This window comes from Lynx rufus, unplaced genomic scaffold, assembly GCF_022079265.1.
Source record: "Lynx rufus isolate CCGP_SWC_20201006 ecotype Redwood Valley unplaced genomic scaffold, mLynRuf1.p SCAF_16, whole genome shotgun sequence".
Lineage (NCBI taxonomy): Eukaryota > Metazoa > Chordata > Mammalia > Carnivora > Felidae > Lynx > Lynx rufus.
Window position 1 is genome coordinate 46,075,024 of NW_025814830.1, and position 24,816 is coordinate 46,099,839.

The 24,816-nt window shown below is 46.2% G+C and overlaps 1 protein-coding gene across 1 annotated transcript; it reads right to left on the minus strand.

Annotated features, from left to right (window-relative positions):
- Window positions 1-1,129: 1,129 nt before the first annotated feature.
- On the minus strand, window positions 1,130-24,455 carry ADAT1 (adenosine deaminase tRNA specific 1). Its single transcript, XM_047078791.1, has 10 exons — window positions 23,757-24,455; window positions 21,332-21,520; window positions 20,973-21,041; window positions 19,806-19,860; window positions 18,992-19,122; window positions 15,435-16,038; window positions 12,601-12,746; window positions 10,751-10,850; window positions 4,963-5,049; window positions 1,130-2,358 (listed from the first exon to the last, which is right to left on the minus strand). The coding sequence occupies exons 2-10, from the start codon at window positions 21,498-21,500 to the stop codon at window positions 2,226-2,228; spliced, it is 1,494 nt and encodes a 497-aa protein (XP_046934747.1). The 5' UTR covers window positions 21,501-21,520; window positions 23,757-24,455; the 3' UTR covers window positions 1,130-2,225.
- Between the last annotated feature and the right edge of the window lie 361 nt (window positions 24,456-24,816).

Sequence of the window (24,816 nt, forward strand, 5' to 3'; positions counted from 1 at the left end):
GGAGGGCTCAGTTTCAATCTTTTACTATCTCTGGGAGTTGGCTAGCCTCCGTGGGCAGTCTCTCCAGGGTGAGCAAGGCGCTGGATGTCAAAGCATCAGAAGCACATGGTTGATACAGGGAGGATAGAGTCTTGCACCTGGACTGTGCCCGTGTGCCTTTTCTCTCTGCCGACGTTAATCTGTGTCCCTTCAGGGGCACCTGGGTGGCTCAGCTCATGATCTTGCAGTTTGTGAGTTTGAGCCCACAGTTTGAGGCTGTCGGGACAGAGCCTGTTCCGGATTCTCTGTCTCCCTCTCTCTCTGCCCCTCCCCCGCTTGCGTGCGCCATGTGCTCTGCTCTCTCAAAAACGTTCAGTGCACTTGGGTGGCTCAGTCCGTTGAGAATCTGACTTCGGCTAAGGCCATGATCTCGTGGTTCATGAGTTCAAGCCCCACATAGGCTTGGTGCTGTCAGCCTGTCAACACGGAGCCTCCTTCAGATCCTCTGTCCCCTTCTGTCTGCCCCTCCCCCACTTGCCCTCTCCCCCCCAAAAAATATTTAAAAAAAAAGATTAAAAAAATCTGTATCCTTTCGCTGAAATAAATAATAACTACAATAGCTTTGCTGCATTCCATGAGTGTCCAGTGAACCATCAAACCTGAGGGTGGTCTCGGGGATCCCTTGCACTGCTGCTAAAACCATGAGGTGAAAGGGTGACTGGGAACTTCCTACCGGGATAGATAAGCTGAGCCCACTGAGCCCACTGCGAACTCGCTGAAAGTAGGACAACCAGATGTCCTGTTCCTCTTGATATGGTGCAACAGAAGTACGCAGAATCACCTGAGAAGCCCTAGGACTGGGGTGAGGGTGGGGCTGACTGAAAATGGGGAGTGCCTGGCTAATGGGAAACATACTGGGTCGATGAGGGTCCCCCACCTCTAACAGAGAACAAAAATGTTCTACAATTATGGGGATGGTTGTACAACTCTGTGGATATACTAAAAGCCACTAAATTGTATACTTTCAATGGGTAAATTTTATGGAATGTAAATTATATCCCAATAAAGCTGTTATTAAAAAACATTTAAAGCCATACAAGAATGACAGGGCGCCTGGCTGGCTCAGTCGGTGGAGTGTGTGACTCTTGATCTTGGGGTCATGAGTTCAAGCCCCATACTGGGTGTAGAGACTACTTACGAATAAAATCTTAAAAGAAAAAAAAGCTATTCCAAGATACTAAAGGACTTTGAGAAGAGCTTTGGATAATCCTGACACGGACAACTTCCCTTTCCATCAATAATTTATGGAGCAGAGAGGTTGAGAGTTAAATATTAGATGGTGGTTAAAAGGATGGGTAGCTAGGTCTGCTGCTGATTTGCTATACGGACTTTTGGCCTGTTAGACAAAACTCTTTCATTTGAAAGCCACAGACAACCTACTCAGATAGGCTTAACCCAAACAGCCATATGAATTTATCTCACATACTTGAAGTCCAGGCTGGGCACTGGCTTCAGGCATCCAAACAAGGTCACGGGAGCCGATGCTTTTGGCTGTTTCCTGTTTTCTTGCCTTCATTCTCAAGCTGGCTGCCTCTGTGTGGAGGCAAAGGCAGCCACAGACAGTCCCACGAGTCTGTGGTCCTTGGAGCTTCTGATCCGAGAGGAGACAGCATCTTTCCTGCTCGCCCTGGCAGTAGTTCCAGGATTGTATGGCGCTGCCTCACAATCCGAGAGCTGGGGAGTGAGGTTTGCTTCAGCCAAGTCCCACGGATAGAGCAGGAAAGGATGACCCTCCGAGGGAAGAAACGGCACATGTCCACTATGCCAAGGGAAGCTCTAAAACTTGCAGAGGTCTGGACACCTTCTCAGCCCAAGAAATACTTGCCAGATCAATGTGGGAACACAGAGCGGAGCTGCTGCAGAGTACCTTTCAAGCGTCACATTCCAAGTTCTTACTCCATGTTTTAGAGAAGCAATAACACACGTTAGGACAGATGCCAAGGGCATCAGCGAGGTGATGTTTTAGCAGAGAGAGATACGTCAGTCAAGTATGGATAGTTCCATGTTTCAGGATTCTGTCCATATTACCCAGAAGAGATATGTCACTCTGGTAGATGGCAGACTTTTTTTCCCCTGACTCAGCCACGAGAAAAGCTAAGGCTTGTCCAGCACAAAGGAAGAAGCCGTCCAGTGTGAGCAGCTGAAAAACACTCTGCTACTAATAAGCTCTTTGCAGTTTGCCCTTCTTATTTAAACTGGTGATAATCCGGTGGGTTTCTGATCCAGGATCCAAAGGCCTGCTTTCGGAGCGCACTCCAGGCTTCCTGGTAAGTAGACGCAGCCTCCTTGTACTCGTGGTATGTCTCTAGCTTCTGCGCCCTAATGCACACACACCACCAAGCACACAGGTTCTCACTGATCAGGTCAATGTGGTGGCCAACCGAGCAATCAGCTGGACAGATGTCTAAGCAGAGACTAGGAACAGATCTAGGAATGGGAGGATTTTGGTACGCTTTCCACCAGCTACTCTCTCTCCAATGTAGGAAATTCACTAGAAAGCAACATGGATTGAAACAGGGGAGAAAAGGGGGCACCTGGGTGGCTTAGTCAGTTAAGCGTCCGACTCTTTTGCCTCAGGTCCTGATCCCATGGTTTCTGAGATCGAGCCCCATGTTGGGCTCTATACGCTGACCGCGCTGACCACGTGAACGCTACTTGGGATTCTCTCTCTCTGCCCTCCCTCCCCCGCCACGCTTGCGTGTGAACTCTCTTAAAATAAATAAATAATCATTAAAAAAAAACCCAGGTGAGAATAAACAATGCTAGTCTTGTCTGGTCCTCCTGGTATCAGATAACACAAGAATAACTATCTACTTTTTGGTTTAAAGAGTTCTGGGAAATGGCTTACTGCACAGTCCCGTTCCCCGTAAGACCCAGATAGGACTCATGGATGCCCCCCCCTTGGCTTACCTATGACGGACCCTCAAACTCCCATTCTCTGTCTCATAATGACTAGCTGAACTGTTTCCATCCACATACCAATCTCGACAAAATTCTTGCTTCCTTGACCAACATTAGTTATGCTTCTGTCCTTCTCCCAACCCTGAACTAGGACCCACCCTCAGCCTGAGCCAGCATCACAATATGCAGGGACCTATTCTTAACGGCTCCTCCTGACAACTGACTGATCTCAAGAAAAGATGTTTCCTGTCTACTCGTCCCATCACACCAACTGCACATTCCATGCCCCCTGCCCTGTTCTTTCCGGCCTTGTTCACTGCTCCCCACAAAGGGCTACTCCTTCCCGCCTGCCCTGGAGGCTTACAGACCTTAGGACTGGAGTGTCTTTGCTATGGCATCAGTCCTGCTGCTGCTGTTAACAGCCCCTCTCTTACTGCAATGATCCTTTTGAGTAAAGTCTCTCCTGACCTCAGTCCAGATTTGTTTTCACCGACACATAAAATGTATGGAAACCTCCTGGTCAGTTTGATTCATTTTTCCAGACAAAAAAACAAGCAGAGTGACTCCTGACCAAACTGACTGGAGGGCATCACTACCAACAGCAGTACGCATGACGGTGATAACAAGTGTTCAGCCTCTTCAAATAGCCTTTTCTAGCAACACCTTGGCTTCCCCTCTGCTGTACAATAAAGAATTTGGCCGGTCTTGTTGCCGGTTCCTGGGAGGGAAACTTCAAACCCCCAGGATTTCCCAAGGGGTAGAAATGTCTTTGTTGGGGCACCTGGGTGGTTCAGTTGGTTGAGCGACCGACTTCGGCTAAGGTCATGATCTCACGGTTTGTGAGTTCGAGCCCTGCGTCGGGGTCTGTGCTGACAGCTCAGAGCCTGGAGCCTGCTTCGGATTCTGTGTCTCCATCTCTCTCTGCCCCTCCCCCACTCATGCTCTGTCTCTCTCTGTCTCAGAAATAAATAAACATTAAAAAAAAAAAAAAAAGAAATGTCTTTGTTATTCATGGTGGACCCCTCTGATCACACCTGAGTTTATACTTAACGAGGTGACTCCTGGTGGGCCCTAGAGAGATCTGGATGGGGCTGGCCCTGCCAGAGAGACTAACCACAGAGTGGAGTTGGTCTGACCTCCTGATGGGAGGGGAAGATGGAGAATGAGTTCAGTCACATCATGTGGCCAATGAGTCATTCAGGTGTATGTAACACAAGCACGGGGAAGACACTGGACGCTGAAACTTGGGTCCCCTTCTGGTTGGTGACACACAGTGATGTGCTGGAAGGGTGACACATCCTGAGGACACAGACGAATTGTGTTTGGTACCCTCTGAGACTGTGCCCTGTGTGTCCCTTCTTTTAGCTGGTCCTGATCTATATTCTTTAGAATAAAAAGTAATTGTAGATATAGTGCACTCCTGAATTTGAGTTGTTCCAGTGAATTAGTGAACTTAAGGGGGTAGCAGGAGCCCCTGAGTTTACAGTCAGTGGTCCCAAGCGTGAGGGGCTTGGGGGCCCTGGAGCTTGCATCTGGCATATGAAGTGAGGGCACTGACCTTGAGTAGCTAAGTGTCTGGACTACCCACCCACCGGCCCCTGGAACAGTTTTATAGTTCTCTACATTCCTGTTTGGGAGCAATTTCAATTGTAAAGCTGCAGCAGAGGAAGAGAAGAGTGATGTTCCTAATAGACTCTATTGCCCTCTAACCAATAGGGCCAGCCCCATATGTCTGCCCTGCCTTCCACCTGGAGGGGGGCGAAGGGGGGGCCTGGAACAGACCAAGCCCCAATTCCCTCCCAGTCTTCTGTAACCCTGCACCACTAAACCACCCCTCCTGTACACCTCAGATCTGCACCTGCAATCGGAGCCCGGGGGACAGAGGCACATGCGGGTGATAACTAAGTGCCCACTGGCCCATTGAGCCACCACTCCTGCCAAAGCTTCCTGCCATTTGTAAACCAGAATTAAATCACAAGTCGTCCTAAATATGAAAAAAAAAAAATGGGTCAACAGAGTCACCTGAGGGAGTCTGGCCACTTGTCCTCTGAAATACTGCTTAGCAGTTTCTGAAATGATCTAAAGAGTTCCACTTTGCTGATTTGGGATCTGTTTGGAAAAAGACAAAGAAGATTTTTAATGAGTGTTTGATATATACCAGGCCCCTGTCAGGGACACCGGGCTTCCCCTGGTATCTTTCGTAAATTTGAACGTGCAGGAACGCCCCCCCCCCACCTGTTCTTCACATGAAGAAAATGTAGACCTGATTGGGGTGAGGTTAAAAAAGTGAATCTCCTCTTAAGAAATGTCATCAGCCGTGAAATCATGAACGTGACAGTCTCAAATGGGGTGACAACAGAGGTGGGATTACTAAATTCCCCCCAGGACCCCTGCCAGCCATGCTGGGCTACTTCTTCCTAAGGGCGCCGGCCCTGCGGGTGATACGGCTCACGACAGTGAAGCTGGGTTTCAGGCTTGAGTGGTGCTCCCCACGTGAATCTCGGTTACAAAGTCCACTCGGACAAGCACCGGAGGCAGAGCCTCCAGACTCCCCCGCGGGCACTGTGGGCCTTCCTTTGCTTCTAACCTGAAGCTTCGTGCAGGCCACAGCTCGGGACAGTGAAGGAAGTGAGTGCGGATTCCTCACCAGCCCAACTGGGCTCTCCTGGCTCTGCCCATCCAGGCTGCCGGGATCTGGACCGTGTGCGCCTCGCTATACGCAGTTCACGAGCTGATGCAGAGGAGGCAGATGTGTGTGCCAAAAGCTGCTGTCTCATCTTTACACACCATACCCTTCCCCGTCCTCACAGACTGTCCATGTGAGCTGTCCATCAGCTCGGACCCTGTGGCCATAGCAGGTATATGTGAAGTAGGGAAGTGTACATTCTGCCAGAGAGTTCCCTCACCTGGCGACACGGAGGCTACACTGCAGCAATCATCGCTTAGCGGGGGTCCTGAGCCCTCACACTCTCCCTGGGCTTGAACTGGGCCCGAGTGGCTGCCGGCGCTTAGGAATGTAAGGTTCCTTTAATGGTAAAAAGAAAACCCAAAGCCAAGAAACTAATGAAACTTATCTCATTAACAGATTAAAAGAGAAATGTAATGTCATTATGAGGAAAAAATGTGCAGAGAAGCACTTGTGAGAATTTAACAGCCACAGAATTATTTAAAATCTTTTAGCAAATGAGGACTAGGAAAGACAGCATTTACATTCATAAAGGGTATCATTAAAAACCTATAGCAAATTCATGTCCTTAAAATCAAGAATAAGACAAGGGCATCGAGGTGCCTGAGTGGCTCAGTCGGTTAGGCAGCCGACTCCGGCTCAGGTCATGATCTCGAGGTCCGTGAGTTTGAGCCCCGCATTGGGCTCTGTGCTGACAGCTCAGAGCCTGGAGCCTGCTTCTGATTCTGTGTCTTCCTCTCTCTCTGTCCCTCCCCCATTCGCGTTCTGTCTCTCTCTGCCTTTCAAAAATGAATAAATGTTAAAAAAAAAAAAAAAAAAAGACAAGGGCATTGCTTTCACAGCTTCTTGAGACCAGCTCTGAAAATGTTTCCAGCATTCTTCCCTCTGGAGGAACAAACAGCACTTTCTCTTATGAATGTTTCTGGCCTAAGTGAATGGCCTTGTGAGTGATGTTAAGGTATTATATCTATACAGACGGGGGATGCTGGGAACCACTCCTCTGCTGAACAAGAACTCCCTCCAGAGAAGAAAGGCCTTTCTCAAGACCTAATCAACAGCAGAACAGAGTGGCCATACTCGTAATTCCTCTGTCAATGAGACCTACTCAGTAATAACCACTCATGTCATTTGTGGAACATAACAATCCTCCTGGCTGCTAGCTACTTCTCTCCAAGGAGCCCTGGTTCCTTTCAGCAGCAACAATTATGTTCTTAGATATTAGGCTCTCCCTGGTAAGTTGGTTGACATTGCTGGTTGGGGCATCAGAGAGCTAGGAAAATTATATATACATAAACAATTTCTTAAAGATGACACAGGTTTACGTAGGTGTTCTTAATCTAGCCCTATCTTTTAACATATTTAGGCACACTTAGGGTTGTTGTTGTTGTTGTTGTTTTTAATCCCTCATGCTTTTCTTTTATAATCCAATGAGCCACGTAAATGATCTCTCCAGGATGCTCTGGGGTGGAATGAGGATTTGCCACTTTAGGGAAAAGAGCAAAATGAAGCTTCTTGAAAATGAGGGTCTTTTACCTGGTGTCTGTTATCATCGCGTTGTTTGGAAAAGAACACAAAGACTTAAGTATTTTCTTCTCGTATTGTGTTAGCATATTAAATGTCTCTAACATCCGTCTGCTTTCATATGCCCCGCGGTGGTAAAGAAGGTGGTCCTAGGATGCCAGGGCTTGGGAATGAGTAGTGAGAGAACCTGCTCTCTCCCCAGCAGCTGTAACTCTTTAGAATAAAAGAAACACTGACTTTTCTGCACATAACATGAAGCTTCACTGGGCAACTGAAGGGGAAACCAACCTTAACAAGGTGTTTGCTGCGAGCCTGCACCACATTGGCTTTCACTTCTCACCACGTTCCTGGGTGACACATACTCTTAGTTACTCTTGCTTTGCTGTTGGGGAAACGGAGGCTCAGAGAAGTAAAGTAATTTGCCCAAGTTGTCACACACTGGAGAGAAAGGGAACTAGGAATTAAACATCAGTCTCTTGGACTGCAAAGCTCCTGCTCTTTCTCCCATACACTTCTTCCCTGCAAGGAGTCTGCCTCCTAAATGGAGAGACACCTACAACACGTCAGGGACCTCAAATCATCTACTCCAACATCCTCATCTTACAGATATGGACACAGGGAAGCCCGGAATGCAACTGGACTCGTTCAAAGTCATGTGGGTAACTGGAGCCAGAGCGAGCTTGGGAACAAGAGGTACTCCTCATCAACAGAAAGCACTAACATATCGGGATAAGCCAGAGAATACAGCACTACAGGAGTTTGAAGAGAGGTTCCAGGAGGCAGCGAACCGGGACCTTCTGGACCTACAGAAACCAGAAGGCAGTGGTGGTTGAGCTGAACTTTCAAGGTAAAAGAGGGTGTGGACTCCTAGTGAAGAAGAGCATTTAGACCTGAGCGAAGCACAAACAGGAGACACCGTCAGGTGGGTGGGGCCAGGGGGAGCTGCTTCGGGCCTGTCACTGCCGTAGAGCAGAGCTGGAACTCTGCAGGAAACATGGTCCCTGTGAAGACAGGACCTGCTCTGCTCACACACCTTGGTCTGTGGCTGAGAGCTGGTCCCTTGGGAGATGCAAACAGTGGCCTGAAGCTAGGAGGTCCTCGGGGGAAAAACCGGTCCCAAAACCTCCACCCCTAACAAGTTTGTTAATATCACTCAATTCAACAGCCTGGGCTAACAGGAAAGGGTTTGGGTCTGCAGACTGGGACATCTGGACCCTGCTGAGTGGCTGCAGAGAACAAAACCTTTTTTAAGGTCTAAAACTATATAAGTTATTTTTGTCTGTGTTGAGGCTGGCAAATAAGCATATTAAAAAGAAGAAACAGAGGCGCCTGGGTGGCGCAGTCGGTTGAACGTCTGACCTCAGCCAGGTCACGATCTCGCGGTCCGGGAGTTCGAGCCCCGCGTCAGGCTCTGGGCTGATGGCTCGGAGCCTGGAGCCTGCTTCCGATTCTGTGTCTCCCTCTCTCTCTGCCCCTCCCCCGTTCATGCTCTGTCTCTGTCCCAAAAAAAAAAAGCGTTGAAAAAAAAAAAAGAAACAAATCCACCTGTGAACTTTAATTATAAATTTTTTTTTTAAGGACATAGTAAAGAAATGGAAAAGCAACTCAAGAGTGAAAAGAACTACAGTTGACCCTTGAATAACATGGGTTTGAACTGTGCGGGGTCCAGTGACACAAGGGTTTTTTTCAATAAATACAGTATTATGCATGTCTTTTCCTTATGACTTTTGTAATAACATTTTTCTGGTTTGCTTTATGGTAAGAATACAGTATGTAATACATACAACATATGAAATACATGCTAATCAAGTGTTCATGTTATCAGTAAGGCTTCTAATCAACAGCAAGCTATTGGCGGTTAAGGTTTTGACCAATCAAAAGGTATAAATGGATTTTCAACTGTAAGGGGGGTCAGAACCCATAACCCCCCCAGGGTTATAGTTCAAGGGTTAACTATACCTGTAAAAGGTAGAAATCCTACAACAGTCACTCAGTGGCAGCTCAGTCCATCTGAGATGTAAATGCCTTTGGTGGAGAGGCCATTTCCCTACAGCCCGTCCCACCCACAGGCTACTGAAGACTACCAGTGGCTCACTGGGAGGGTAAAGTACAGTAGGATCTGCTGAGCATTTAGAAGAAGAAAAACCAGTATGGCAGATGCATGACCCTTGAAACACACAGGGAGTCTCATGTCTAGCAGACTACATGTTGTACATTTCAGTCGAAGCCAATACGAAGACAAAAAGTCCTGCTTTCATGGTTGCCTTTCTGCCAGGCCAATCACTCTGGAGCTTCATAAATGATTCTTGGCCTTCAAGCTTGACCTATGAAACCAGAATCCCTAGTGGTAAAGCCCAAGAAAGTGTTCTTTTCAACATTTTCCAGGGGAAAGAACAGTCTTTCCAAAAAAAAAAAAAAAAAAAAAAATGGTGGCAGGACAACTGGATACCCCCATGCAAAAGAATGAGGTTGGACCCCTACCTCACACCTTATAGAAAAATTAACTCGAAAGGGATCAAAGTCATCAACCTAAGAGCTGAAACTATAAAACTATGAGAAGAAAACAATGCAAATCTTTGTGATATTGAATCAGGCAATGGTTTCTTACCTGTGATGCTAAAAGCACAAACCACCCACGAAAAAACAGATTGAACAGACTTCATCAAAATTTAAAACTTCCACGTTTTAAAGGACACCTTCAAAAAGTGAAAAGACAACCCACAGAATTGACAAAAAATACGTTCAAATACATCTGTGATAAAGGACTAGTACCCGGAATACATCAAGAAACCTTAAAACTCAACAATAAAAGATAAATAAAACCAAGTTAAAAAATGGGCAAAGGATCAGAATAGGTATTTTTCCAAAGAAGATATACAAAGAGCTAATAAGTATATGATAAGATGCTCAACATCAAAAGAAGCTCAAACAATTATTAGGGAAATGCACAGCAAAACTACAATCATATAGCACTTCACACCCACAATGACTACAATAAAAAGAGACAATAATGAGTGTTGTAAAGGATGTAGGATAATTGAAACCCATACATTGCTGGTAGGAGTTTAAAATAGTGCAGCTACTATGGAAAACAGTTTGGCAGTTCCTCAAAAAAAGCAAAAACAAAAAAACCTCCCGAGGTTATCATATGACCCAGCAATTCCATTCCAAGGTATACCCAAGAGAATTGAAAACATACATCCACCTAAAAGATTCTATAAATGTTTGCAGCAGCATTATTCCCACAGCCCCAAAGTGAAATAACCCAAATATCCATTAACAGAAGAGTGGAGAAAAAAAAGTGGTCAGATCCAGACAATGGAATGTAGGAATGAAGGACTGATACATGTTACAACATGGATGAGCCTTGAAAACTTAGGCTAAGGAAGTTAAGTCACATACTGTATGATTTCATGTAGTGGGAAGTCCAGAACAGACAAATCCACAGACATAAAGGAGATTCATGGGGCTGGAGAAGGGCATGGGGAATGACAGCCAGTGGGTGCGGGGTTTCTTTTTGGGGAGATGAAAACGTTCTGGAACTAGATAATGGTAACACAGGACTGCACAGCCACCATCTCCTTCTGCCCCAATATGCTGTACCTGGCCTGAAGGCACCTGATTGCCTTCCGTGTTGTTCCCTGTGGAAAGCCATTGGCAGTGACATCCAGCGGCTGCTCAGGAACCGCACTCCAGCTGATGGCTATGAAAAGACAAGATTTTGCAATTAAGAGCATTGAGTTTCCTGTGAACATCAGAGGTGTTTTAACAAAAATATTTCCCTGCGTCTGCAGACTCAGGAGAGTTGGACATGATATCAGAGTCAATGGTTGCCACTCTGATGGATGGCCTCCAGAATATGGTAATATAAAGTGGTTTGTGATTCATCACCATCATCATCATCATCATCATCATCATCATCATCAAATCTAATAACCATTAAGCATTTATCATATGCTGGACACAAGGTAATTGAATGAAATAGAATTTCTCATTTAATCCTCATAACAGCGCTAATAAAGAATGATAGACTTTTCTTCCACTCCTTAATCCCCATCACCTATTTTCCCCATTCTCCCTCATTCTACCCTCTGGTAACCATCAGTTTGTTCTCTATAGTTAAGAGTCATTCCTTGGTTTGTCTCCATTTTTTTCCCCTTTGTCATTTGTTTCTTACTTCCACATGCGTGAGATCATATGGTATTTGTCTTTCTCTGACTTATTTCACTTAGCATAATACTCTCTAGCTCCATCCATGCTGTTGCAAATGGCAAGATTTCATTTTCTTTTATGACTAATATTCATTGTGTATACACACTACCTCTTCTTTATCCATTCATCTGCCAGTGGACACCTGGGCTGTTTCCATAATTTGGCTACTGTAAACACAGGAGTGCATGTATCCCTTTGAATTAGTGCTTTTGTACTTTTTGGGTAAATACCCAGTAGTATGATTACTGGATCATAGGGTAGTTTTATTTTTAATTTTTTAATCTTTTTTTTTAAATGTTTATTTACTTTTGAGAGAGAGAGAGAGAGAGAGGGGCAGAGAGAGAGAGGATCCAAAGTGGGCCGAGAGCCCGATGTGGGGCTTGATTTCACCAACTGTGAGATCACGACCCGAGCTGAAGTCGCATGCTTAACTGAATGAGCCACCCAGGTGCCCCTATTTTTAATTTTTTGAGGAACCTCCACACTGTGTTTCACAATGGCTGCACCAGTTTGCTTTCCTACTAACAACAGTGCAAGGAGGTTTCTTTTTCTCCACATCCTTGCCAACACCTGTTTCTTGTGTTGTTGATTTTAGCCATTCTGACAGGCCTGAGGTGATAGCTCACTGTAGTTTTGATTAGCATTTCCCTAATGATTAATGATGTTGAGCATCTTTGCACATGTCTGTTGGCCGTCTGGATGCCCTCTTTGGAGAAATGTCTATTCATGTCTTCTGCCCATTTTTTAAAATTGGATTCTTTACGAAATGATATTCTTACCTAAAAATGAAGAACTTGAGGCTAAGACAGGATAAGTAAGTTGCCCAGAGTCACGGAGAGCATGAACCTGACCTAGGGTGGGTGTTTCCCAAGCCCACGCTACTTTTTTTTTTTAATTTTTTCAATGTTTATTCATTTTTGAGAGAGACAATACGAGCGAGCGTACAAGCTACGAGCAGAGGAAGGGCAGAGAGAGAGGGAGACACAGAATCCGAAGCAGGCTCCAGGCTATGGGCTGTCAGCACAGAGCCCAATGCAGAGCTCGAACCCACAAACCGTGAGATCATGACCTGAGCCAAAGTCGGTCACTCAACCGAGCCACCCAGGCACCCCCCAAGCCCACACTATTGACCACTGAGGTAATAAACTGCCTTCCCAGGCTGGGTGGACGCAGTGCCTCCCAGGCCACCCCACGGTCTGGGGATAAGTCACTCCAGGGCAAGGGGAACCAGGATACCTTACCTGCGCCACAAGGAACAAGTCGGCCTGGGCTGTCAGCCCTTTTTGCCTGCACTGCGCTGCGGCTCTGTTCAAACAGTAAACCGGACTGCTGTATTGTCACTTCTTGAACTCCAAAGCCTTTGGGTAAAGCTGAGACGTTCTGACACCTAATGTGAGGGAAAATGCATTTGGTTTAGGCCCTCTGTTCGAGGAAGAGAATATGGAGGACTGTGGACCACTTCACCCCTGAGTCTCGGCGAGAGGGCATAACAGAACAGAATCTAGATCATATGAACCTCATGGCTGAAGGGAGATCCCTTCCCATCACTCTGAAGTGAAAACGATGAACTGAGTCACCACCCCTCAGTGACTTTAGTGACTCCAAACTCCACTCCTGGTACTGGCTTTGAAAGATGTGAAAACCTTAAACAGAAATATTAACTTGTGGCATCTGTTTCCTAGGGAATCCTTCACACACACCAGAAACCCAAACCATACTATAATATAAAAGTTTCATTTTTTCCTTTTGTATCTTTCACACAATCTACAGGCCAATGTGGTGCTGCTCTGGAACTGAGGAGACAGCAACTTTAAGGTCTCAGAACGGGGAAAGCACAGGAAACTCAGAAAATATCTTGCACACAGTGCCTAGAGTTGCCTTTTTAAAGTTTATATATTTGAGAGAGAGAGGGTGCACACGCACGTGAGCATGAGTGGGGGGAGGGGCAGAGAGACAGAGGGAGGGAGAGAATCCCAAGCAGACTCCATGCTGTCCATTTAGAGCCCGATGTGGGGCTTGAACTCATGAACTGTGAGATCATGACCTGAGCAGAAATCAAGAGTCTGATGCCTAACCGACTGGGCCACTGAGGCACCCTTGGGTTGCTTTATTTTTTAAAAAACATCTTATTGGGGGGCACCTGGGTGGCTCAGTCAGTTGGGTGTCTTACTCTTGATTTCGGCTCAGGTCATGATCCCAGGGTCGTGGGACTGAGCCCTGCACTGGGCTCTGGGCTGAGCATGGAACCTGCTTCAGATTCTCTCCTTCTGCCCCTCTCCTGGCTCACACATGCTCTCTGTAAAACAAAATAAAATTAAAAAAACACCCAACATCTTATTGGGATATAATTTATATACCATAAAATTCATCCACTTAAAGTGTAAAATACATTTTGTTTTTGGATATTCACAGAATTGTGCCAACGTCACCACAGTCTAAGTTTACAGTTTCATCCCTTCAGTAAGAAACCCTGCACCTGTTAGCAGTCACTCCGCATACCCTTCTCCAGCCCTTGGCACCCACGAATCCCCTTCTAGATTTGCCCGTTTAGGACATTTCTCTACATAAAATCATACACTATGTGGCTCCTCTCACTTGGCATAAAGTTTTCAAGGCTCATCCGTGTCGCAGCTTGTATCTGGCCTTCACTCCTTTTTGGGGCTAATATTCCACCATAACAGTCCACCCCCTTTTGTTTATCCAGCTGACGCACACTTGGGCTGTTTCAGGTTTTGGCTACTATGACCTACCTTGCTATGAACATTCGTGTACAAGTTCTTATGTGGATGTATGTTTTCATTTCTCCTGGGTACGTACCCAGGAGTGGAATTAGTGGGTCACACCCTGCAGCTGCTCCCTGAACTGAGCCTCGGGGGAGCAGCACATCTGACACGACAGGCTTCCCCTCCAGCCATGGCCTCATCCTGCCCTCAGTTACCACAGCCTTAATTGGGTCTGGCTGCCCTTCTTTAGGGAGACCACACTTCAGTGATGAAGCTTTGTCTTTTACCTTTTAAAAAATTAACACTGATGTTGATCGTTTTTAAAAAATGTAACAATATATATATATAGGTACTGCAGGAAAATTAGAAGACAAGAGTAATTGCAAAGAAGAAAAAAACACCCATAATATCACAACTCAGAGGTAATCATTCTAATAATTTGGTATATATTCTTTGACAGTTTTTTTTCTATGTGCACATATACTTTAAGACCAGGGGCACCTGGGTAGCTCAGCTGGTTAAGCGTCCAACTCTTGATTTTGGCTCAGGTCATGATCTCACAGTTTGTGGGTCTGAGCCCTGAGTAGGGCTCTGTGCTGACACTGTGGAGCCTACTTGGGATTCTCTTTCTCTCTCTGCCCCTCCCCTGCTCACACGTGCTCTCTCTTTTAAAATAAATATATAAAGAGCAAAATGAACTTATTGTATCTTTTGACTTGCTCTTTGAACATCATGAACATTTCCAAGTCAAATTTTCATCAATATTAGTTTTAACAAAAATCTCTTGCTGGCCATTTCCTTTTCTTTTTTAAAAATGACTACATGGGGTGCCTGGATGCCTTAGTTGGCTAAGTGTCCGACTCTTGATCTCAGCTCAGGTCTTGATCTCAGGGTTGAGTTCAAGCCCACGTTGGGGCTCCGTGTTGCACGTGGACCGGCTTAAAAAAAAAAAAATGACTACACACAAAGCTAAATGTTTGAGCACTTTCTTAATTATCTCCTTAGGACAAATTCCTAGCAATGGAACCACTGGAACAAAATGCATGGATTTCTTTTAAAGTTTTTATTTATTTATTTTGAAAGAGAAAACATGCATGTGTGAGTGGGGAAGGGCAGAGAGAGGGACAAAGAATCCCAAGAAGGCTCCATGCTGTCAGTGCAGAGCCCGACATGGGGTCCAATCCCAAGAACCATGAGATCATGACCTAAGCTGAAATCAAGAGTGGGATGTTCAACTGACTGAGTCACCCAGGCGCCCCCATATGGATGTCCTTAAGGCTCTCTGGACATATTCTCAGACTGCTTCTGAGGAAGACTGTTCCACTTGAGCCCTCCCCTCCCTGCCCTCTCACCTCCCAGTCAGAGCTCTCCGCATGGCCTCCTGGCTGTATGGGCATCTCCCAATGACCACGGCTGACAGGTAGACAGGCTCTTCTAGAAGGTGCATCAGCAGTGCCCCCTGGCATCCGAGGACATTCCACCGTGCCAACTTGTCACTGCAGGACATGGAGCGGGTCCTGTCTCCCCGGCCTGGCTTCACCCGGAGCAGGCCCACCTGGTGATACGCTGCACCAGGCCTTCCCGAGTCTCCAGCTTCTCCAGGCACACATTTGGCTCCAGTTCTATAAACGTCCACCACTTTGGCACCACTGGGGGCCCTTCCGGCGACAGTGGCCAGTTCCTGTGTGGGGACATTAGAGCTGCTGACAGTTGGTGGGACTGGACCACTTTCCTGATTATCCAAACTCTGACAGTGAGCCACACCATCGGGAATCCCAGGTTCAAGCCTCATCTTTTTGGTCACAGGACTACCCAGGTCTTCATATTTCTTTTCATCTTCAGGAGTTTCTGGGTTACCACTGGCTTCTTCTGATGGCTTATTGGCCCAACGTCTACTGACGGGACAGCAGGGCTGATCTTCAAACTCAAGCATTGGAATGATGGAGGCATCCCCACCTGCAGGAGAAGGAACCCCTTAAAAACCAGTGGTTCTCAAAGTGAGGCCCCCAGACCAGCCACATCAACATCCCTTAGGAACTTGTGAGAGCTGTAGATTCTTGGGACCCACAGTGGACCTGCTGAATTGGAAACTCTGGAGGTGGTACCCAGCAATGTGTGTTTCAACAAGTTCTCTGGGTCATTCTGATGCAGGCTCAAGTTTAAGAACCACTGTCTTTTTCATTTTTATTTTTTTATTTTTTTAAAGAGAGAGAACAGGGGAGATGAGCAGAGGGAGACAGAGAGAGAACCTTAAGCAGGCTCCACACTCAGCCCAGAGCCCGATGAGGGGTTCGATCCCATCACCCTGGAATCATGACCTGAGCTGCAATCAAGAGTTGGAAGCTTAACCTAAGACTGAGCGACCCAGGAGCCCTAGGAAGAACCATTGTCTTAAATGGAGTTTAATCCTATTTTCCAGCTGCGCTGAGATGTATTAGGAAGACTTGTCCAAACTTCCTGAGTAAGAATCCTCTGCGACTCTATCTTATCTAGACCAGAGTAAGTTAGAAATGCTGGGGTGGGAGGATCTGGAAAACTGAATACTTTAAACAAAGATCTCAAGTAATTCTCATCCCAGGAAGTTCTGAAAACACTAGTTTAGATCACGATTTGCCAACTTCCATACTACTGACATTTGGGCCAGACAATTCTTTGCTGTGGGGGCTCTCCTTTCCATTACATGTTTGGCAGCTCCTTGGTCTCCACCTACTACTAGCTACCAATAGCACCTCCCAGCCTGACCATCAAAAATGACTCCAGATGTTGCTAACTGTCCCCTGAGGAGCAAAGCCATCCTGAGTTAAGAACCTTGGTTCACAACGAGCACAGTTTTCCCAGCACATTTTGTGGGATGTTATCCCATGAGATGGAAAACCAAAGTGGGAGGCTGATTTCATGGTTAAACACGTTTGGCAAAAATGTTTAGTTTCCCCATCTCGGAGATCTTTGTGTATGTCCTCACAGTAAAGACTCTGCAGTGAATTATACAGCTGGCATTTTCCTGCAGTCGGTTAGAGATTTCTCATCTAACTCTATGCTTAAACAGAATCAAAGAAAACCAGAGGTTAGTAAAAAGCACAGCTTCCCTGTGAAAAAGGAGCTACTTTTTCAAACACTAACCTAATGTGTGTTGCTTTTTTAAAGCATGTAAATAATACACTTGTAGTCTTTATAACCTCACAGTGGGAAAGGCAAAAGAGGTAGATGTGGGCGTGTTGCCAGAAAGGCTGGCTGGCAGGCTTCCAGAGGTCTCACAAGGTGACAGTGACTTTGGAGAATTGACTGGGGCCCACCTCCCACTCAGAAAGCTCCAGAGGCTGACTCATGCTAATCAAACTCACAAGTAAGAGCCGGAAGTAGCTAACCCAGGCACCAAATTATCAATTAGCAATGAGGAATAAATGCCAAGGGAGCCAGATAGTCAAATTCTCCAGGTAGTGTTCTTTCCTCCTGCAGACAAACCATGCATGGGTGGACATCACATTTTAAAAGATTACCCATGAGACCAGGACAGTTAGAACAGTGGTTCTAGATTTTGATTTCACAGACCAGTAAAATTTCCAGTAGATTTTAAGATCAATAGATTACTTTGTATTCCATCAAGTAAGATCTTTAAAAATCCTAATTACTATGATTACAAATAAAAGAAAAAATCTTATAACCTTCACATGGAAAGGAATTAGCTTTTTTGAAAAACTCATTATAGTCCTGATTTTTCCCATCTGGCTATGGACCAGCCTGTGGACCACGGATTTATGTGGTCTGGATAGCCATGACCTGCAGATGCTTCTCCCTCCACAATAAGGCTACGCCTGCCATCGGGATCAGCCAAGCCCTGGCTACTCAAAGTGTGGTCCACAGGCCAACACCACTGGCATTGTGGGGACTTGGTTAAAAATGCAGAATCTCAGACTTCGTCCCAGACCTAATGAATTTCAATCCACATTTTATTAAGACCTGCGGGTGGTTCATATGCATATTGTTGTTTGAGAAGCACTGAGTTAGGAAACATCCTTTGGTTCTTGGACATCCTTTGGTTCTTTGGCTTCTGCTGCTAATAACTAAGCATGGATGAGCCCTGCCTACCTCACTCTGCATGTCGTTTTTCTGGCCTTTGACTCAACCAATTATTTTCTGATAGACTCATTCTTTCTTAAGCTATATCACATTTTTGATTTGAATTATGACCAAATCTTGGCAGCTATGCTCTTTAGAATGAGTGCCTGTATCTGATCAAAATGCATGTGTTAAAGTTTAATACTCAGAGAACAATAGTCTGCTCTTATTTCAAAGGATTTAGGGTAAGGAAATTTTACTGCCATCCCTGAATTGCTATCTACAAAGGGTAGAAATTATTTTCAAGACAAAAAAAGAGTGGCCACCCCTAGGCTATGCCTGGTTTTCCTGCCTAATACAACCACAGCACCTGAACATCCCCTTATAACTCATCAAAATTTAACTTAACTAATCATGACTGTCTACATTCCCTAAAAGACTCTATGAGGCTAAGCCAGGGGCTAATCTTATTCCCTGCTATACATCTAGTATATCATACTATACTTGACAAGTAGCAGAAAATATCTGTTGCATGAATGAATGAATGAATAGAGTGAGTTTCAGCATAAATCTCTATAGAACTCAAGGCTTTGGGCTTCTAAGCCCTATTGTTGGGTTCAGACCTTGAGGAGGTTTAAGCTTCACAATCCTGTTGGGAGCTGAGAACTAGGAGCTGAGCCTTTCCTTGGTAGAGAAGTGATTAGGCACAATGGCCTGTTCAGAAAAAGGCACTGTCCACTGGCTGTAGCTACACTTGAGCCAGAAGAGCTTTTTTGGGAAATGCATCTATGGATAAGACAAACACAAGGAAAAAGACAACGTAACATCAATCCAAAGGCTTGAATATACTTACAGGGTGTATGGCTGGAGAAAAACACAAACAAGATGCCTTGTCTGAGTTTCCACAGCCCTCTCTGAGTTCCAGGGACAAAAATGCTATTCTCCTTCAGGGCGGCCGCCAAGTGGAGCTGATGCAGAAGGTACCTAATGGGGTGCAAGATGTTATCAGAATGAACAACCGATCACTGAGATACAGGGAAAGACTGGCTGGGTGATTTTCTAAGAAAGAAAGAGCTACTACAGCCCAATGGGACTGGCACTGGAATCTGGAATTACGAGAATGATCTAGACCAGTGATTCTCCAAGTGTGGCCCTTGTACCAGCAGGATCAGCATCATCTGGAATCTGTTAGAAATGCAATCTGGACCTGCTGAGTCGGAATCTCTAAGGGTGGGCCCAGCGATCTGGGTTTTCACAAACCTAGGTAATTCTGCTGCACATCGGGCATGAGAACCACTGTGTAGACCAGTGCTATTCAAAGAGTAGTTCACAGACTGACATGGTCAGTATTACTGGAGAGCTTATTAGAAATGCACATTCTGGGGGCGCCTGGGTGGCGCAGTCGGTTAAGCATCCGACTTCAGCCAGGTCACAATCTCGCGGTCCGTGAGTTCGAGCCCCACGTCGGGCTCTGGGCTGATGGCTCAGAGCCTGGAGCCTGTTTCCGATTCTGTGTCTCCCTCTCTCTCTGCCCCTCCCCCGTTCATGCTGTGTCTCTCTCTGTCCCAAAAATAAATAAACGTTGAAAAAAAATTTTTTTAAAAGAAATGCACATTCTGGGACCCCCAAGGCAGGCTAAATCAGATTGTTTGGGGATGTGGCTTTACCTTTGGAAACTCCTCCTGGCTATGACCTCAGCATGGCTATCATTGAGGATGTCTCCTGTGGCAAAGACAGGACACTAGTGAAGACATATAGAACATGGAGAGGCCCTGTTTCCTAGAAGTAGAACACAGTGGTTTCCCCAGCAGCCAGGATGGCCACGTAGCTCCTGGAGGACTTTGTCAGAAAGTATTGCAACGATTAAAGGCAATACAGAGTTTCCTTAACTCAATGCTACTGTACGTTTTAGGTTAAAAAATTCTTTGTTGGGGCAGTCTGTCCTGTGGATATGTAAGATGTTTAGCAGCATTCCTGGCCTCTACCAGAGGCAGGTAGCACAATATCCCCCTCCCCCTAGTTGTAACAACCGAAAATATCTCCAACCATTGCCAAATGTCCCCTGGGGGGCAAAATCTCCCCATAGCCAAGAACTACTGATTTATAGGAAAATATCTGGAGAACAGGGGTCCAAGTCTTTTGTACTCTGGTATCACACTTCCTCTTATGGTGATATAACCTCAACAAATTCAATCCATAATGGTCCTGGAACCGGGAGGCAAGGCGGGGAAAATGAGGAAAGCAAACTTGAGAAGGAATCTGCTAACTGGAAGCAGAAGGTAAAGATGCCAGATCTCTAAGGGATTTCCATATTCTTGCTGGTGCCCAAATCTCCATTTGATTGCTTTTGGAGGCTTCAGATAAAATGTGGGGTGGCTAAGTCCGGGGGACTTCTGGTTTGAGCATGAACATATTGGCCAACTTTCAATCTACTCAGAAAGTATGTTCCTGGAGGCCTTTGCTTTCACAGTTTATTTCCATTCTTTAAATGAATTCTATGGGGTGCCTCGGTGGCTCAGCCAGTTAAGCAGCTGTCTCGTAATTTTGGCTTAGGTCATGACCTCACGGTTCGTGAGCCCTGCATCGGGCTCTGTGAGGACAGTGTGGAGCCTGCTTGGGATACTCTCTTTCTTTCTCTGCTCCTCCCCAACTCATGCGTACGCTTTTTCTCTCTCTCAAAGTAAGTAAACTTAAAAAAAAATGAGTTCTGTCCTTCCATCTGGAGTGACAGTCAGCGGGAACATTAAGGTTGGCCACCTCAGCCATACGGCCCCTTTGCTGAGAAGAGGAAAGGACAACATGGACAGTGGTTTCCAGACCCCACCTGGGCTTACCGCTCTTCCTCATTTTGGACTGGCCTATGCATTTCGTCCCCGTTCCCATTGAGACAACTTCCTTTGTCACTGAGAGGAAAAGAATGAATCATTAAGTGAGCTCTCAAAATGTGAATGGTCCCCCTCCTCAGATTTCACATCTGCAGACTCCTCCAGAGCATTCTTACAGGCTGACCTAACCGGGGGCTGTGGTTGTGGTTCTGGCATGGCCAACTCCCACCACCGGAAGGACTGCGGCACCTGGTGGAGAGCAGGGGAACATTCCCACCACTGCAACTGCCCCCAGCCAGGGCACGGCCAGGAACAATTCTACCATCTCTGACAGGGAGAGGGAGCATTTGGAGGTGGAAAGGTCTCACCTTGCACCGGTTTGTTAGCGCCGCCACAGGCCTGGTCGGTGGCAGGTTGTATCTTCACCACGGCTGCTAGCAACGTCCACTCACGGTTGGGCTCAGGCTTCCCCTGCTTGGGCAGCCTGGTCTGGTAGTGCTCGTAACACAGCCGCGCAATCTCATCAGCGGTCCACATGGTCTGAGTTAGCGCTGAGCCTAATCAAGAACCACAACCATCAGAAGTCAGAAAGGAGAACCAATGCGAGGTGCTACAACGTGCTTGGGTGCTTCAGGAGGCTTTCGGGGTGGCCCGCCCACATTCATGCTGAGGTTTCTGTGCCTGGAACTCTATGGGTCACGTTCTGCTACTTCCCTGTCCCCTTTGCATTTTTTTTTTAAATTTCTTTATTGAGAGAGAGAGAGCGTGTGCACCAGGGTAGGAGGGGCAGACGGAGAAGGATTGAGAGAACCCCAGGCAGGCTCCGCACTGCCAGTGCAGAGCCCGACAGGGGGCTTGAACACAGCAAGTGTGAGCTCATAACCTGAGCCAAAGTCAAGAGTCAAGCACTTAACCAACTGAGCCTCCCAGGCGCCCCTCCCCTTCTCATTTTTAAGGAAAGATCAAAGAAGTCCCAAATCCCATCAGCCCCAGAAGACACCCTCTTTCTTAAAGCTGTTTTTTGTTGTTGTTGTTGTTGGATATCTGACATGAATCTATGAATCTGAACCTACTACTCAAAATAAAAGCACATGAGAGGGAAGTATTCCCCACTACACCAACTTTCATTTGGAAAGTAAAGTATTTCATTTGCATGTCAACTATTGCAGACCTTAGCCGGCTTTGGGCAGACTCGAATCATACAAGGTTTATCTTTCTGGGCAGATGCTCTTTTCCACCTTCTTTCTCAGACATTTTATTTTTCTTTTCTCTGCCTTCTCCCCACCTCCCAGCAGAATGACTCTATTTCCCTCTGGTAAAACTCCACTGATGCCATCAAGAAAACAACTCTTAAATTTCTCCTGTAATGTTTTATGAGACAGAGGGGAGAAGTGACAAAGCGCAGAGCTTTCTCACCAGTCAAGTGTTCTCTCTGCAGGAATATGTGTTAGAGTGTGGACTTTCGAGTTACCCTATCTGGGTTCCAATCCTCGCTTTGCTACCAATTGTGTGATACTGGGTAGATGACTTATCCTCTGTTTATCTGTTAAAATAGGGATAACAGTAGTATTTGATCTATGGCTTATTCTGAGGATTAATATTTATAAAAACCAATTGCTGGGGCACCTGGGTGGCTCAGTTGGTTAAGCGTCAAACTTTGGCTCAGGTCATGATCTTGTGGTTTGTGAGTTTGAGCCCCACGTCGGGCTCTGCACTGACAGCTCAGAGCCTGGAGCCTGCTTTGGATTCTGTGTCTCCCTCTCTCTCTGCCTCTCCCCGATTCATGCTCTGTCTGTCTCTCTCTCAATAATAAATAAATATTAAAAAAAATCTTAAAAAAGCAGTTGCTACAATATTAAGCATAATTAATGTCAACTGTGATTAATATTCCAAAAAGGAACATTTCATGTTCCTAAATGATTTGTCCTAAGCTCCTTGGGGAGCAGAGGGGCTGTAATAGCAATGTAAAGCTATGCATAAAAATCATTAAGCAGGTAAGATTTGAGAGACCACTTTGCTATAAAATATTCTTTTACTCTTGACTCCGCACTCATTCAATGATCCCATTTAGACTCAAATGTATGAAAAGCTTCTTAGTAGAAAATGAGATCATATGGTGACGGATATAGTTAAGCATTAAAAAAAAAAAAAAAGGCTTATTTGAGTTCCAATGCATGCAACTTCTGAAAATTATGAGCCCCCTGCATTGGGTCAAATTAATTAAACAAGGAGGCTATTAGATTGATGCAGCTTTAAAGCTGTGGTGGCCTGTGTAAGCAAACCATGCTCTAAGCCTGCTCACGCTTCTAGGTTACAAAAGCAAAATGCTAAAGAAAACCAATCACAAACAGCCTCCGAGGCTTTAAAATATGGCCAAACACTTTCCTTTCTTTGTTGCATTTTATTACGTCTCTCTTCTGGTTCTGATCTGCAGAGTCCTCCTAACCATTTTTGGTTTGGTGCTAACTGGAACTGATTTTTGCCCCAAAAAACTCTTAAAAAATTTTAATATGCTTATTTATCTATTAAATGTGGAGGCCTGCTGCTGCAATAAAAAGCCATGGTAAATCAGACCACAGTGATTTAAAACAATCATCTGGCAGGGACTGACATAAATTGTAACTTTTAAGTCAGAGATCCAGCATGTCACGTATGTCCCAAAGCAAAAGAAAAGCAAGGGAGATCCTAGAATCCTCCAAGTGTAAGGGTTTTTCCCCCTCTCATTTCGGGGAGGTGGTGGGGGGGAACGGGCATCACAAGGCATCAACCTGAAATTAAACCAGAGGCACATACCACCAACTATAATAGCCAGGGTAACATCAACTCCTTAAGATGAAGCAGCCCAGAACTGTAGTAGCATCATCTCATTCGCGAGGTTGTATGGATGAGCGTGCACAGTAGTTGAAATGAATGTTTTGTTAAACTTGGTCCCCTAAAATTCAAATACATTCTCCTATATCTTGAGTAACTTCATAGGAAACAATAGCTTAGTTAAACAGGCATTTCTTTGCCCACAAGTTCGCACATTACAACAGGTGCAAGGAGCGTTAAGAATTCTCCTTTTCAAAGAAAAGTTAAAGCAAGTCGGCTGCCAGGGGAGAAAAGGTTTTCGCCTTAGGCCCCCCTCCTCAATACTCTCGGCCGCGGCCCCACCTCGGTCAGCTCTAGAATAGATTGGCACCCATTGTGCAAGTTACGGGAGAGGCTCTGGGCCTGAGAAGCAGAGCCCCAGCGCGCGCCTGCCTCCTCGGGTGCTGTGGACGCTGCCGTGAGGTCACACACCCCGCGCCCACCCGCAGCGGACACCGGCACTTCCGGGAAGCCAGCCGCCCTTTCACGCGGGAGACACGATCCTCACAACCGGTTCGGACAAACATGGGCTGGGGAAGTTAGACCGAGGGCAGCTCACCCAGCAGGGTTGGGGCCTTCCAGATTCGCGCGCCCTCTACCCTGCTACCTCCTCACCTCCCAGATGCTCCCCTCCCACCTCCAAGTTGCGCGCCCTGGGAAGGAGGGAGAACAGCGCGCCGTAGCGGACGTGATGTCACAAAGAGGCCGGTCTTCAGGTTCCGCCCCCAAAGGCGCGCAGTGCACGCTGGCCCTTGTAGTCCGACTGGGTTGGAGTTGTGGACTGTGGAAATGAGGTTAATAATCCAGCGTGTTGCGGCGCCCGGGTGGTTTAGTCTGTTAAGCGTACGACTTCGGATCAGATCATGATCTCAGGGTTCCAGGGTTTGAGCCCCGCGTCGGGCTCTGTGCTGACAGCCCAGAGTCTGGAGCCTGCTTCGGATTCTGCGTCTCCCTCTCTCTCTGTTCCTCCCCTGCCCTCACTCTGTCTGTCTCTCTCTCAAAA

Excerpts from the sequence above, each read along its gene's own strand:
- ADAT1 (XM_047078791.1), bottom strand. The coding sequence starts at position 21,500 with ATGTGGACCGCTGATGAGATTGCGCGGCTGTGTTACGAGCACTACCAG. Across the intron at positions 21,042-21,331 it reads CGCTAACAAACCGGTGCAAG|TGACAAAGGAAGTTGTCTCA; the intron begins GTGAGACCTTTC and ends TTTTCCTCTCAG. Across the intron at positions 12,747-15,434 it reads CGGAGAGCTCTGACTGGGAG|GTGTCAGAACGTCTCAGCTT; the intron begins GTGAGAGGGCAG and ends CCCTCACATTAG.